Below are 15,394 nucleotides of genomic sequence, written 5' to 3'. Positions count from 1 at the left end.
GCGCATGCGTTGTCAGAGATGAGTAGATTTGTTTATGGCGTAAAAAAGATGGCTGCCAAAGAATACAATGCATAATACAACTTTTTATATCTCGATAACTATTTCTGCAAAATTTCAATGCGATTTTCGGTACTTGTGCAGTTTTCCATTGACATTAAAAAAAAAAACGGAAAGTTCAAGTGGGGGGATTTCGCAATAGTCCGGACAATTCGCTAAATTATCTCGTCAAAACCTTAAATCTCGAATTTTTGTGCATTTTTTTTTGGGGGGGGGGGCTAACAAACAAGAGCAAAAAACAAAAAAAAAAATGTGCCGTATTTTTAAAAGTTTTATTGCGTTGGATTTCCCGAGGCCAAATTTCGCGAATTTGGCCTTTTTTTTAAAGCAGTTTGGCCTTCAAAATTTCTGTTTGGCCTTTTTTTCTTCACCGATGAAATAAAAAAAAAAAAAGCAAATAAAAACAACGCAATAAAACTTCTAAAAATTTCAGAAAAACTAATGGATGGACAAATTATCTCGTCAAAACTCGATTTTTTGATAATTTTTTTTGGGGGGGGGGAGGGGCTAACAAACAAGAACAAAAAAAGTGTATTTTTAAAAGTTTTATTGCGTTGTTTTTATTTGCTTTTTTTTTTTTATTTCATCGGTGAAGAAAAAAAAGGCCAAACAGAAACTTTGAAGGCCAAACTGCTTAAAAAAAGGCTAAATTCGCGAAATTTGGCCTTTTTTTATCAAAAAAAAGAAAAAAAAAAAAAAAAGGTAAAACCCCCCACTTGAACTTTCCATTTTTTTAATGGAAAACTGCACAAGTACCCGATTTTCGTATTCAGCATAGTCGAAAATCTATAATAGTCGTCATTTAAAAGAAAATTGTGGAGGTGGACATAATCTGAAAATTTACCTGTTTTTTTTTGTTTTGTTTTCTTTTTAAACTTTTTCGAATCAATGTGTATAATTAAAAAAACAAACAAAAAGGGAACCAAGATTCTTTAGGTCTGTCCGCCTCTTTTTAAATTTTTTTTGGGTTTGTTTTACTGTACACACAGATTCGAAAAAGTTGTCAAAAAACAAATATATAACAAATAAATGTTACCAAAGGCAAGATAAGTTACTTTTCTACCAAACTGGATAAGTTTTAGTGTTTTTATTCAATGTAACATATTTATTTAGTGTTTTTATTCAATGTAACATATTTATTTAGTGTTTTTATTCAATGTAACATATTTATTCAGCTCGAAAAAAAAAAAAAAAAAAATACAGTGTATTGGAAAATTTAAAATGGCGACCGACTCTCTCTCGGAGACGGTAAGTTTGGGAAAAGGAGTTATAAATAAAAAAAACAATCAAAGTACTGTTAAAAACCCGCCGAATATATGCCAACTTATGTCACGGTAACATATATTGAGCGAATTTCTAACAGTATTTTGTCTAGTTTATTATTTATAACACCTTTTTCCGAACTTACCGTGTTGAAGAGAGAGTCGGGCGCCATTTTGAATTTTCCAATACATCGATAAACACTATGTTTTTCGAGCTGAATAAACATGTTACATTGAATAAAAACACAAAAAATTATGGTACTGGTCGCGGTAAGAGTTCCCTGCCGAACACCCTCCAAAAACAACGATGTCTCCCGTTTGTCGCGCAGCCGCAAAGGACATGTTTTAGTTGCCATAGTAACAACACTTTTTTTTTTACTCTTTTTAAATGACAACGTTAATGTTTATGAATATTGAAATAAAACATTACTACACATTTATTAATAATATCTTTTTTTTTTTTTTTTTTTTACTGTTTTACTGTTTGTGAACCGCCGATAAGTTTCATAAAAGAAAAAGTCGATAAAAGTGACACAAACAGTAAAACAGTAAAAAAAAAAAAAAAAAAAAGATATTATTAATAAATGTGTAGTAATGTTTTATTTCAATATTCATAAACATTAACGTTGTCATTTAAAAAGAGTAAAAAAAAAGTGTTGTTACTATGGCAACTAAAACATGTCCTTTGCGGCTGCGCGACAAACGGGAGACATCGTTGTTTTTGGAGGGTGTTCGGCAGGGAACTCTTACCGCGACCAGTACCATAATTATATCCAGTTTGGTAGAAAAGTAACTTATCTTGCCTTTGATAACATTTATTTGTTTTTTGACAACTTTTTCGAATCTATGTGTACAGTAATACAAACCTTTTTTTTTTTTTTTTTTAATATGGTTGAACTCCGATCTTGTAAAAAAAAAAAAAAAGAAAAAAAAAAAAAAAAAAAAAAAGAAAAAAAAAAAAGGAAACCGTTGAATTTTTTACCTTTTACGAAATGTCGGGGTCCGGCTGGAGACCCTCGTCCTCCTCGTCCGACTGGGTTTCGGAGTTCGAATCTTCCGAACGACACGTGGCCGGAAGTTGGCGCTGAGAAAAGGGCGGATACAATTTCGCCGCCTGTGCAAAAAACTTGTGCAGTATACTCGTCTTGTCGTCGGCCACCGACGAAATAAACAAATACCTCGAGAGATACTGGTGCATATATTTCGATTTGATGCCCGGCCGTTTCACCCACATCTTCAGCTCGCGCCAAAACAGGTGGATGAGACTATTGTTCTCGTCCCGTCTGGCCACGCGGTCGCCCTCCCCCAAACTTTCAGGGTCGCTGATTACGACATGCTTATAGGGCAAACCCAGCTCACTTATACTGTCTTTGTAGACCGAATCAGCCTCGCTGTAAATGACCGACCCCGGTTTTATATACCTCTTGATGAGGGGAGCGAGGGTCGATTTGCTAGGTGGTTCCCCGTTGGTCTTTAACGTTAAAACGAACTTCCGTTTTGTCGACCTCTCGATGCCGCCAAACAACCACAGGGGCTCCAAGTAGGTTGACCCGTTGTAACGACTCGGGGCGATCAGGGTCACGTCTATCTCCACGTCGACCCCGGCTCCCCCGATTGGGTCCTGGTTCTGGAACCAGGCATCGGTCACCTCACAGCAAAACGATCGCCAGTCGACCGACGTGCTCGTCGACAGCTCGATGCATTCAAAAACCGTCCGATGGTCCCAGAGTTGGCTGAGGAAATGGTTGACAAAGAGGACGATCTTCCACGGTGGGATGTTGGCATTGGTCAAGAAGGATCCTTTCGAGTCGGAAACCATATAGCTACATCGTTTCTTGGGCCCGGGGGTGGAAGAAGGGAGGCTTTTTCGACACCGCCAAGCCCGACGATCCTTTCGGTAAGCACACGGCGATTTACAACGAGGGCAGACGACCGTCCTGGGTAACACCCCATGCGACCGAAAAAATTCCAGACTTGCTTCGTTGTCTTCGTAAAACTTAACGACACATTCGTAATAACTGAACGAACACGACGTGCACGCCATATTCGGTTAGAAGTTCAAATTAATACTTCCGGTTCCGGTTGTTCGGCGCATGCGTCCTTAACTACGGCCGTTTTTTTATAAAGCAGGCATGGTCGATCGAAAATGACGTCATACAGTTTGGTGCAATCGGGGCCACAACAAAAAGGTTTTCTTTTTTTTTTTACATAGGCATCACCACATTATCAAGGCCAAGAGGCCACTCAAGGATAAGGGTTAAAGAGTGTACAGTAGAAATTGGACAATATAGTAATCATTAGTAATGAAAATTTGGTAAATTTGATAACTTATATGGAACGGCTCATCAAGAACTTATTTACGTTAGACTTGAACACAACCATATTGTAGTCAGCCGGAAAACAGGAAAACGGAAGACAATTCCACAGGCGTGCAGTTCTAAGAAAGAAGCTTTGTTCATGGAATCTACGTTTAGGTTTAGGCACAGATAAAGAGTGGGGGGAATTATTGATAGTGTTTACAGCTAGACGAGTGTTTCTTGTGAAAGTTTGGCGAGGGGGGAACCAGAGATTGAAGCTCAGTCGAACACTTTCCATGAAAATAACTATAGTGATGGTTCCTATTTACAATGCCTCCCCACGGGACAGAGTTAGACACCAGGGTCGTTTTTTTAACGTGGAGAAAAGGAACAAAAATAAAAAAAAATTGTCTCAGTCGTGAATGATTTCTCCTCCACTGACAGAGAACAAGAAATTCAAGTGCAGCATCTGAAGAACAGATACTACACTTTGATCTTGTCCCGAGTTGCTTAAAAACATAAAAAAAGAAAAAGAAAAAAATGCTTTTTTTTTTTTTACAAGGTTGTATTTATTTGCTTCCCCACTGAGCAAATTAGGCACAAGGCCGTTTTTTTAATGTGGAGAGAGAAGGAGTGGGGAGGAAAAAAGGGACCAGCTCCCGATGGGTTAAGGCCCGGAAGCCACTCAGGGATAAGGGTTATTGCATGTACAGTAAGTTAGTGTTGAGATTTGATAAAGTGTCTTACTTAAGGGGGCGGTTCATTGGGTGTATCAGAATTTTTGTAGGAATTTTTGACACCCCTAACACGAAACTGCGAATAAAATATAAAAAACTCGTAATTTCTCTTTTAAAAGTGGGTTGTTTATTTTCTTTATGGATTATACTTCCAAAATAAACTATTAAAGTTGTTTTAAAAGTAATAGAAATTTTTTATTTATTTTTTAAAAAAACAATAATGAATTTTACGAACTCAATATTTTCCAATTTTTAAACTTTAAAAATTTATCAAAATTTTTCTATTGATTCAATTTTTACGATATTTTCAGGGTCAATGTGAAATTTTATGCTCTTTCCAATAAACCGAATATAATATTTTAGACAAACGTTTTTTTTTTCATTCAGGCCCCCCCCCCATTTTGAAATGTCTATTAAAAAGTAAATAATTAATTTACTCACCAAAGTTTTATATATCACAAATTGAAGAGAAAAGGTCAATAAATAATATATTCAAATTTAAAACAAAAAAGTAGTGTTTTTTTTTTTTTAGAAATTTACCTGTAAAGTTCGAAGTTTAAAACCTTTTTTTTTTAACCACGTTGTTTTTTTTTTTTTGTTTTTTTTTTTGTTTTTTTTTTATGAAACCTTGGTCCTTGCTCCTTTAATTGAGAAAAAAAAAATAGGGCTTGAATTACATTTTTCGAGGAGTTATAAGCTTGAAAATGGGGTGGAATTATTCACTATTTTTCACGAAATTTCTGACACACCTAGCGGTTCATCAGGAATTTGTTTATGTTGGACTTGAAGGCATCTAGGTTGTAGTCAGGTGGGAAACAGACAGACGGAACAGAGTTCCACAGGCGTGCAGTTCTAAGAAAGAAGCTTTGTTCATGGAATCTACGTTTTGGTTTTGGCACAGATAAAAAGTGGGGAATCGCCTTACGTGGTTTTTGGAATGTGACAATTTATACCCTCCCCCGTATTTTTTTTTTTTCCTGTTCATCCTTTTTCCAATTTTTTTTAGCAAATTCATAACGTCATACAGTTTGATGCAATCGAGGTATAACAAAAAGTTAATATAGTGATTGAAATAAAAAAATATATGGGAGGGGGTATAAATTGTCACATTCCAAAAATCATATTAATATAGTGATTGAAATGAAAAAGCAAAAAGAAATACTTGATCACTTTACCTGATTTTTGGAATGTGATAATTTACCTTGCCCCCCTCAGATTTTTTTATTTTCGATTTTTTTTTTTTTTTTTTTTTTGCAATAATATAGTAGATTATTATCGAATGGATACTAGTTTTCCAGATTCATAAAAAAATGTAAAAAATATTTTTTTTTAACCAGGCAATCAAGGTATAACAAAAGGTTTCTTTAAAATTAAAAAAAATAAAAAGAGAAAAAAAGAATAAGAAATGCCTGAACACTTTTACGTGATTTTTGAATGTGATAATTTACCTCACCCTCTCACATTTTTTTGTATTTTCATTTTTTTTCCAATTTTTTCAGCGGATTATTATCGAATAGGCACTAGTCCTCCTCCAGATTCATTAAAAAAAATTATTTTTTAAAAGTCAATATTTATTTATTTATTTATTTTATTTTTATTTATTTTATTTCATTCATTTATTTTTTTTTTTACATAGGCATCACCACTTATCAAGGCCAAGAGGCCACTCGAGGATAATGGTTAAAGAGTGTACAGTACAAATTGGACAATATAGTAACCGTTTGTAATGGAGATTCGGTAAATTTGTTAACTTATGTGAAACGGCTCATCAAGAAATTGTTAGAAATTCGCCCAATATATGTTACCGTGACATAGGTTGACATATATTCGGTGCTTTTTTAATAGTATTTTGTCTAGTTTATTATTTATAACACCTTTTCTCAAACTTATTTGTATATTTATTAATATAAGTATTATAACCAATAAATATATCACAGAATATTTGTATATTTATTAATATAAGTATTATAACCAATAAATATATCACAGATTCATTAAAAAAACTATTTTTTAAAAGTCAATATTTATTTATTTATTTTATTTCATTTTATTTTTTTACAATATAGTAACCGTTAGTAATGGAAATTCGATAAATTTGTTAACTTATATGGAACGGCTCATCAAGAACTTGTTTACGTTAGACTTGAAGGCAGCCATATTGCACTGATATTGAATTGATAATTTACCTCACCCTCTCACATTTTATTTATTTAATATAGTGATTGAAATAAAAAAAATATATGGGGGTATAAATTGTCACATTCCAAACATCATATTAATATAGTGATTGAAATAAAAAAGCAAAAAGAAATACTTGATCACTTTACCTGATTTTTGGAATGTGATAATTTACCTCGCCCCCCTCAGATTTTTTTATTTTCGATTTTTTTTTTTTTGCAATATTATAGCAGATTATTATCGAATGGACACTAGTTTTCCAGATTCATAAAAAAATGTAAAAAAATCTTTTTTTTTTAACCAGGCAATCAACGTATAACAAAAGGTTGCTATGGTGGAATGTGATACTTTACCTCTACTACTGTTTACTTTAAGTAAACACTTCATCAAATCTCCACACTAACGTAATGTACGTACTTGCAATAACCCTTATCTCTGAGTGGCTTCCGGGCCTTGATAAGTGGTGACCACTGTGTAAAAAAAAAAAAAAAACTCGCAACATCTCCTCTGTGATATAGAAGAAATACTTGATTACTCTCCATGATTTTTGGAATGTGACAATTCATCCTTTTTTTTCATTTTTTTTAGCGACTTTATGACATCAGACACTTTGGTGCAATTGAGATGAACAAAAGTTGCTATAGTGATTGGTTTTTTTTTTTGTTTATTTTTAAATAGGTGTCACCAATCATCAAGGCCTAGAGGCCACTGAAGGATAAAGGTTAAAAAGTGTGCAGTAGGCAATGGGACATCATAGGAATCGCTAATAGTGTAAATTTAGTAAATTGGATTACTTAAGGGGAAAAGCTCATCAAGAACTTGTGTACATTGGACTTGAAGATGACCATATTTGTGAGAAATTCCATATACAGTAGCCATCTTCTTTTTTGTGCAGCTGTCCACGCATTTTTTTTTTTTTTTTTTTTTTTACAAGGTAGTCACCACTTATCAAGGCCCGGAAGCCACTCGGGGATAAGGGTTATTGTGTGTACAGTACGTTAGTGTTGGAGATTTGATAAAGTGTCTTACTTAAGGGGGTGGTTTATCAGGAATTTGTTTACATTGGACTTGAAGACATTCAGGTTGTAGTCAGGTGGGAAACAGGCAACCGGAACAGAGTTCCACAGGCGTGCACTTCTAACAAAGAAGCTTTGTTCATGGAATCTACGTTTTGATTTTGGCACAGATAAGGAGTCGGGAAAATTTTTGACAGTGGTTTCAGCTAGACGGGTGTTTTTTGTGAAAGATTGGCGAGGGGGGACCAGAGATTGGAGCTCAGACCGAGCACCTGCCATGGTAGTAACGATAAAACAAAGACAGGCTCGCAACATCTCTTCTGTGGGAGAGAGGTTGCAGGGTAGAGAAAAGGGCATCCCTCACTGAACCACGAAATCTATTTTGTACTCTGTCAAGGCAGGATAGGCTGTTTTTAGCAGCTCCTGCCCAGATATGGCAGCAGTACTCCATCCTTGGACGTACTTGGCTTTTATACAGATAGAGAATTGCATCATTAGTGAGATATCTTCTGGAGCGGTAGAAGGATCCCACCATTTTCCCAGCAACCTTGGCAACAGACTTGATGTACGTGTTCCATTTAAGAACAGATCAGAGGAGAGAGAATCAGAGAGATTAATGATTCCTCTGATGTGCGATTTACTACTGTACATTTTTTAACCCTTATCCTTCAGTGGCCTCTAGGCCTTGATGAGTGGTGACACCTATTTAAAAGTAAATGAAAAAAATAATCACTATAGCAACTTTTGTTTATCAGTCTACACAAAACTCGGCATCGGGATGGAATCAAACCCAGCAGCTCCCACTGGAGGGAGGTAAGACAATTCCTTCATGAACACCAAACAGTTGTTGAACGAAGGATCACAAGCAAAGACAACTTATTGTGCTGAATCTATCAAATGTTTATTTGCCAAATATTGGATCTTATCTCAATTCAACTTGGATCCGAAGCGACTCACATTTGCCTAATAATAGTAAAAAAAAAAAAAAACCCTCCACATTTTAAGAATGGCTTTCTAAATAATAACCTTATTATTTCATCACGGTTCAAATTCTGCATAATTACAAATTTATTAAATTGTTAGGTGAAAGTACATACAGAATAGTAAGAAAACACCCTCCCCATGTTAAGAATGGCTTTCTAAATAATAACCTTATTATTTCATCACGGTTCAAATTCTGCATAATTTCCAATTTATAAAGTTGTTGGGTGAAAGTACATACAGAATAGTAAGAAAACACCCTCCTCATGTTAAGAATGGCTTTCTAAAGATTACTTATTGTGCTGAATTTATCCTAATTGAGGATGACATTCAAGAACTGTTCTGCATGTTTATTTGCCAAATATTGGATCTTATCTCAATTCATGTTAAGAATGGCTTTCTAAAGAATAACGTTTTTTCAGCACTGTCTGTATTTGGCATAATTACAAATTTATTAAATTGTTAGGTCAAAGTACAGAATAGTTACAAAACACCCTTCCCATGTTAAGAATGGCTTTCTAAATAATAACATTATTTCAGCACTGACTTTATTCGGCATAATTATCAATTTATTAAATTGTTAGGTGACAGCACAGAGTAGTAAAAAAAAAAAAACACCCTCCTCTTGTTAAGAATGGCTTTCTAAATAATAACATGATCATTTCAGCACGGTCCGTAGTATTCTGCATAATTATCAATTTATTAAATCGTTAGGTGAAAGTACAGAATAGTTACAAACACCTTACCCATGTTAAAAATGGCTTGTTAAGAATGGATTTCTAAATAATAACGTTATCATTTCAGCATGATCATTATTATGCATAACGACCAATTATTTAAATTGTTAGTTGAAAGTACAGAATAGTTACAAAACATCCTCCCCATGTTAAGAATGGCTTTCTAAATAATGTTATTTTTTCAGCATGGTCCTTATTCTGCATAATTATCGATTTATTAAATTTTTCGGCGAGAGTTTAGAATAGTAAAAAAAAAAACACCCTACCATGTTAAGAATAGCTTTCTAAATAATAACATTATTTCAGCACGGTCTGTATTCTGCGTGTGTAGCAATTTATTAAATTGTTAGGTGAAAGTACAGAATAGCTAAAAAAGAAGACACCCTCTCCTTGTTAAGAACGGCTTTCTTAATAATGTTATAATTTTAGCATGGTCCGTATCTGCATAATTACCAATTTATTAAATTGTTACGTGAAAGCTCAGAGTAGTCAAAAAAAAACACCCGCCCCTTGTTAAGAATTTTTAAATAATAACGTAATCATTTAAGCAAAGTCTGTGTTCTGTATAAATAGCAATTTATTAAATTGTTAGATGAAAGTACAGAATCGTAACAAAATCATTCGTAGACATTTTTGCTGATGACACTACCATCTATGGTAGCACATCTAAGACAGTAAATGACCAAGTTCTCTCCGATTCTCTCTCCTCTGATCTTGATCCCGTTGTACAATGGGGAAAGGAATGGCTGGTTACTTTTAATGCATCTAAAACCAAGCTTCTATCTTTACATCATCAAAGTTCTGTCCCCAACTGGCATCAATTAAAATGAATGGCTCTCGTCTTGGGGAGGCCTCAAGTTTTGACAGGCTTCTGGGCTTTTTTTTTTTTTTTTTTTTTTACACAGTGATCACCACTTATCAAGGCCCGGAAGCCACTCAGGGATAAGGGTTATTGCAAGTTTACTTAAGGGGGCGGTTCATTAGGAATTTGTTAACATTAGACTTGAAGACATCCAAGTTGTAGTCCGGAGGGAAGCAGGCAGACGGAACAGAGTTCCACAGGCATGCAGTTCTAAGAAAGAAGCTTTGTTCATGGAATCCGCATTTTGATTTAGGCACAGATATAGAGTGGGGGAAATTTTTCACAGTGGATTCAGCTAGACGGGTGTTTTTCGTGAAAGATTGGCGAGGGGGGACCAGGGATTGGAGTTCAGACGAGCACCTGCCATGAAAATAACGATAAAACAAGGATAGGCTCGCAACGTCTCTTCTGTGGGAGAGGGGTTGCAGGGTAGAGAAAAGGGCATCCCTCACTAAGCCACGAAGTCTATTTTGTACTCTGTCAAGGCATGATAGGCTGTTTTTGGCAGCTCCTGCCCAGATATGGCAACAGTATTCCATCCTTGGCCGTACTTGGCTTTTATATAGATAGAGAATTGCATCAGTAGTCAGATATCTTCTGGAGTGGTAGAAGGATCCCACCATCTTTCCAGCGACCTTGGCAACAGACTTGATGTACGTGTTCCATTTCAGATCAGGAGTAAAGGTCAAACACAGAAGCTTGTCAAAATACGGGGGCTCACCCAGACGAGAGCCATCCATCACAATTGATGCCAGCTGGGGATCAGAGCGTTGATGATGTAAGGATAGGAGTTTGGTTTTGGATGCATTAAAGGTAACTAGCCACATCTTCCCCCACTGAACCACGCGCTCGAGATCAGAGGAGAGAGAATCAGAGAGAACTTTGTCATTTACAGCCTTTGATGTGTTGCCGTAGATGGTCGTGTCATCAGCATAGATGTCAATGAATGATTTAAGTATGTGTTTAGGGAGGTCATTGATGTAGATAATAACATTATTTCAGCACTGACTTTATTTGGCATAATTATCAATTTATTAAATTGTTAAATTGTTAGGTGACAGCACAGAGTAGTAAAAAAAAAAAACACCCTCCTCTTGTTAAGAATGGCTTTCTAAATAATAACATGATCATTTCAGCACGGTCCGTAGTATTCTGCATAAGTATCAATTTATTAAATCGTTAGGTGAAAGTACAGAATAGTTACAAACACCTTACCCATGTTAAAAATGGCTTGTTAAGAATGGATTTCTAAATAATAACGTTATCATTTCAGCATGATCATTATTATGCATAACGACCAATTATTTAAATTGTTAGGTGAAAGTACAGAATAGTTACAAAACATCCTCCCCATGTTAAGAATGGCTTTCTAAATAATGTTATTTTTTCAGCATGGTCCTTATTCTGCATAATTATCGATTTATTAAATTTTTCGGCGAGAGTTTAGAATAGTAAAAAAAAAAACACCCTACCATGTTAAGAATAGCTTTCTAAATAATAACATTATTTCAGCACGGTCTGTATTCTGCGTGTGTAGCAATTTATTAAATTGTTAGGTGAAAGTACAGAATAGCTAAAAAAGAAGACACCCTCTCCTTGTTAAGAACGGCTTTCTTAATAATGTTATAATTTTAGCATGGTCCGTATCTGCATAATTACCAATTTATTAAATTGTTACGTGAAAGCTCAGAGTAGTCAAAAAAAAACACCCGCCCCTTGTTAAGAATTTTTAAATAATAACGTAATCATTTAAGCAAAGTCTGTGTTCTGTATAAATAGCAATTTATTAAATTGTTAGGTGAAAGTACAGTATAGTTACAAAATCATTCATAGACATTTATGCTGATGACACTACCATCTATGGTAGCACATCTAAGACAGTAAACGACCAAGTTCTCTCCTCTGATCTTGATCACGTTGTACAATGGGGAAAGGGGTGGCTGGTTACTTTTAATGCATCTAAAACCAAGCTTCTATCTTTACATCATCAAAGTTCTGTCCCCAACTGGCATCAATTAAAATGAATGGCTCTCGTCTTGGGGAGGCCTCAAGTTTTGACAGGCTTCTGGGCTTGACCTTTACTCCTGATCTTACATGGAATACGTACATCAAATCTGTTGCCAAAGCTGCTGGAAAAATGGTAGGATCCTTCTATCGATCCAGTAGATATCTCACTGCTGATGCAATTCTCTATCGATATAAGAGCAAGTTACGTCCAAGGATGGAATACTGTTGCCACATCTGGGCAGGAGCTGCTAGAAAGGACTTGTCCTGCCTTGATAGAGTTCAAAATAGACTTCGTAGCCTCGTAGGAGATGTCCTTTTCTCTTCACTGCAACCTCTATCTCACAGAAGAGATGTTGCGAGTTTGTCTCTGATGTATCGTTATTTTCATAGAAAGTGTTCGCCTGAGCTTCAATCTATGGTCCCCCCTCGCCAAACTTTCACAAGAAACACTCGTCTAGCTGTAAACACTATCAATAATTTTCCCCACTCTTTATCTGTGCCTAAACCTAAACATAGATTCCATGAACAAAGCTTCTTTCTTAGAACTGCACGCCTGTGGAATTGTCTTCCGTTTTCCTGCTTTCCAGCTGACTACAATATGGTTGTGTTCAAGTCCAATGTAAACAAGTTTCTGATGAGCCGTTCGACTTAAGTTAACAAATTTACCGACCTTCCATTACTATCGATTACTATATTGTCCTTTTGACTACTGTACACTCTTTAACCCTTATCCTTGAGTGGATTCTCGGCCTTGATAAGTGGTGACGCCTATGTAAAAAAAAAAAAAAAAACGAAAAAAACACCCTCCCCATATAAAGAATGGCTTTCTGAATAATAACCTCATTATTTCAGCATGGTCTGTATTTGGCGTAAGTAGCCAACTGTTAGGTGAAAGTACAGAATCGTTAGAAAATACCCTCCCCATGTTAAGAATGGCTTTCTAAATAATAAGCACGATCATTATTCTGCATAGGAACCATTTTATTATATTGTTGAATCGTTTTATTATTAATAATGTTATTTTTTTAGCATGGTCCTTATTCTTAATAGTAAAAAAAAAACCCTACCCATGTTAAGAATGGCTTTCTACATAATAACGTTTCAGCACTGTCTGTATTCTGCCTGAGTAGCGATTTATTAAATTGTTATGTGAAATTACAGAATAGCTAAAACAAAAACACCCTCCCTTCTTAAGAATGGCTTTCTTAATAGAAAGTACAGAATAGTAAAAAAAAAATCATCTCTATGTTAAAAATGGCTTTCTAAATAATAAAGCTATTATTTCAGCAGTATTCTGCAAAAGACCAATTTATTAAGTTGTTAGGTGAAAGTATTATTTCACCACTGTCAGTATCCTGCATAATTATCAATTTATTAAATTGTTAGGTGAAAGTACAGAATAGTTACAAAACATCCTCCCCATGTTAAGAATGGCTTTCTAAATAAGAACGTTATTATTTCAGCATGGTCCGTATTCTGCATAATTATCAATTTATTAAATTGTTAGGTGAAAGTACAGAATAGTTACAAAGCATCCTCCCAATGTAAGAATGGCTTTCTAAATAAGAACGTTATTATTTCAGCACTGTCAGTATCCTGCGTAATTATCAATTCATTAAATTGTTAGGTGAAAGTACAGAATAATTACAAAACACCCTCCCCATGTTAAGAATGGTTTTCTGAATAGTAACGCTATTATTTCAGCACGGTCTGTTTTCGGCATAAGAACCAATTTATTTATTTACTTATTAAGAAAGAGTCGACAAAACGATTTTTTTTAAAACAAGCAAAAACAATATTACGTATATTGTCCTGTCGAAAATAGTAATTTATCCAAAAATTACGAAAATTCATTGAGTAGAACTATTATTGTGTTTTTAGTAATATATATATATATATATATATATATATATATATATATATATATATATATATATATATATATATATATACCGTTATCGGCGTAAACAAAACATAAGTCATTAAAGTGGTGAAAAGGGACATAAGTGTGTCCCCTGTATTCGTAAACTTCAAGATGTTCACAAATAGGATAAAATGCAATTTCCCCCACCCCCACCACCACCACCACCAATTTTTAATAAAAATTAACTATAACTAAATAATTTTCTACTGGAGTAATTTTCGTAATTTTTGGATATATTACTATTTTCGACAAATCTTTACCCCCAGCCAACAAGTTCTGCAAAAGTCCCAATTTATAAAATCGTTAGGTGAAAATACAAAATGCTCTTCCCTCCCCATGTTAAGAATGGCTTTCTAAATAATGACGTTATTATTTCAGCACGGTCCATATTCACCTAACAATTTAATAAATTGATAAATTATAGCAGTGCACTTTCACCTGACAATTTAATAAACTGCTACTTATGCAGAATACGGACCGTGCTGAAATAATAACGTTATTATTTAGAAAGCCATTCTTAACATGGGGAGGGTGTTTTGTAACTCTTCTGTACTTTCACCTAACAATTTAATAAACAGCTACTTATGGAGAATACGGACCGTGTTGAAATAATAACGTCATTATTTAGAAAGCTATTCTTAACATAGGGAGGGTTTTTTTTTTACTGTTCTGTACTTTCACCTAACAATGTCATTATTTAGAAAGCTAATCTTGACATAGGGAGGGTTTTTTTTTATTATTATTGTATACTTTCACCGAACAATATAATAAAACGGTTCTATGCCGAATACGGACCGTGCTGAAATAATAACGTCATTATTTAGAAAGCTATTCTTAACATAGGGAGGGTTTTTTTTTACTGTTCTGTACTTTCACCTAACAATATAATAAAATGGTTCATATGCAGAATACGGACCGTGTTGAAATAATAACGTCATTATTTAGAAAGGTATTCTTAACATAGGGAGGTTTTTTTTTTACTGTTCTCTACTTTCACCTAACAATATATTAAAATGGTTCTTATGCAGAATACGGACCGTGCTGAAATAATAACGTCATTATTTAGAAAGCTATTCTTAACATAGGGAGGGTTTTTTTTTTTTTTTTTTTTTACTATTGTATGCTTTCACCTAACAATATAATAAAATGGTTCTTATGCAGAATACGGACCGTGTTGAAATAATAACGTTATTATTTAGAAAGCTACTCTTAACATCGGGAGGGTTTGTTTTTTTACTGTTCTCTACTTTCACCTAACAATATAATAAAATGATTCTTATGCAGAATACGGACCGTGCTGAAATAATAAGGTCATTATTTAGAAAGTTATTCTTAA

The 15,394-nt window shown here is 34.6% G+C and overlaps 1 protein-coding gene across 1 annotated transcript in view; it reads right to left on the bottom strand.

Annotated features, from left to right (window-relative positions):
* Positions 1-3,417, bottom strand: part of LOC145271052 (uncharacterized) — a 34,291-nt gene extending 30,874 nt beyond the window's left edge. Inside the window, exon 1 of the mRNA XM_080126599.1 lies at positions 2,302-3,417. Within this exon, the coding sequence (XP_079982725.1) occupies positions 2,305-3,363 (1,059 nt within the window). The 5' untranslated portion in view covers positions 3,364-3,417 and the 3' untranslated portion in view covers positions 2,302-2,304. The remainder of the gene's footprint in view (positions 1-2,301) is intronic.
* Between the last annotated feature and the right edge of the window lie 11,977 nt (positions 3,418-15,394).

This window comes from Euprymna scolopes, chromosome 46, assembly GCF_053919585.1.
Source record: "Euprymna scolopes isolate OS-2025 chromosome 46, ASM5391958v1, whole genome shotgun sequence".
NCBI classification, from domain to species: domain Eukaryota; kingdom Metazoa; phylum Mollusca; class Cephalopoda; order Sepiida; family Sepiolidae; genus Euprymna; species Euprymna scolopes.
This window is presented reverse-complemented; position numbering and strand designations above follow the sequence as displayed.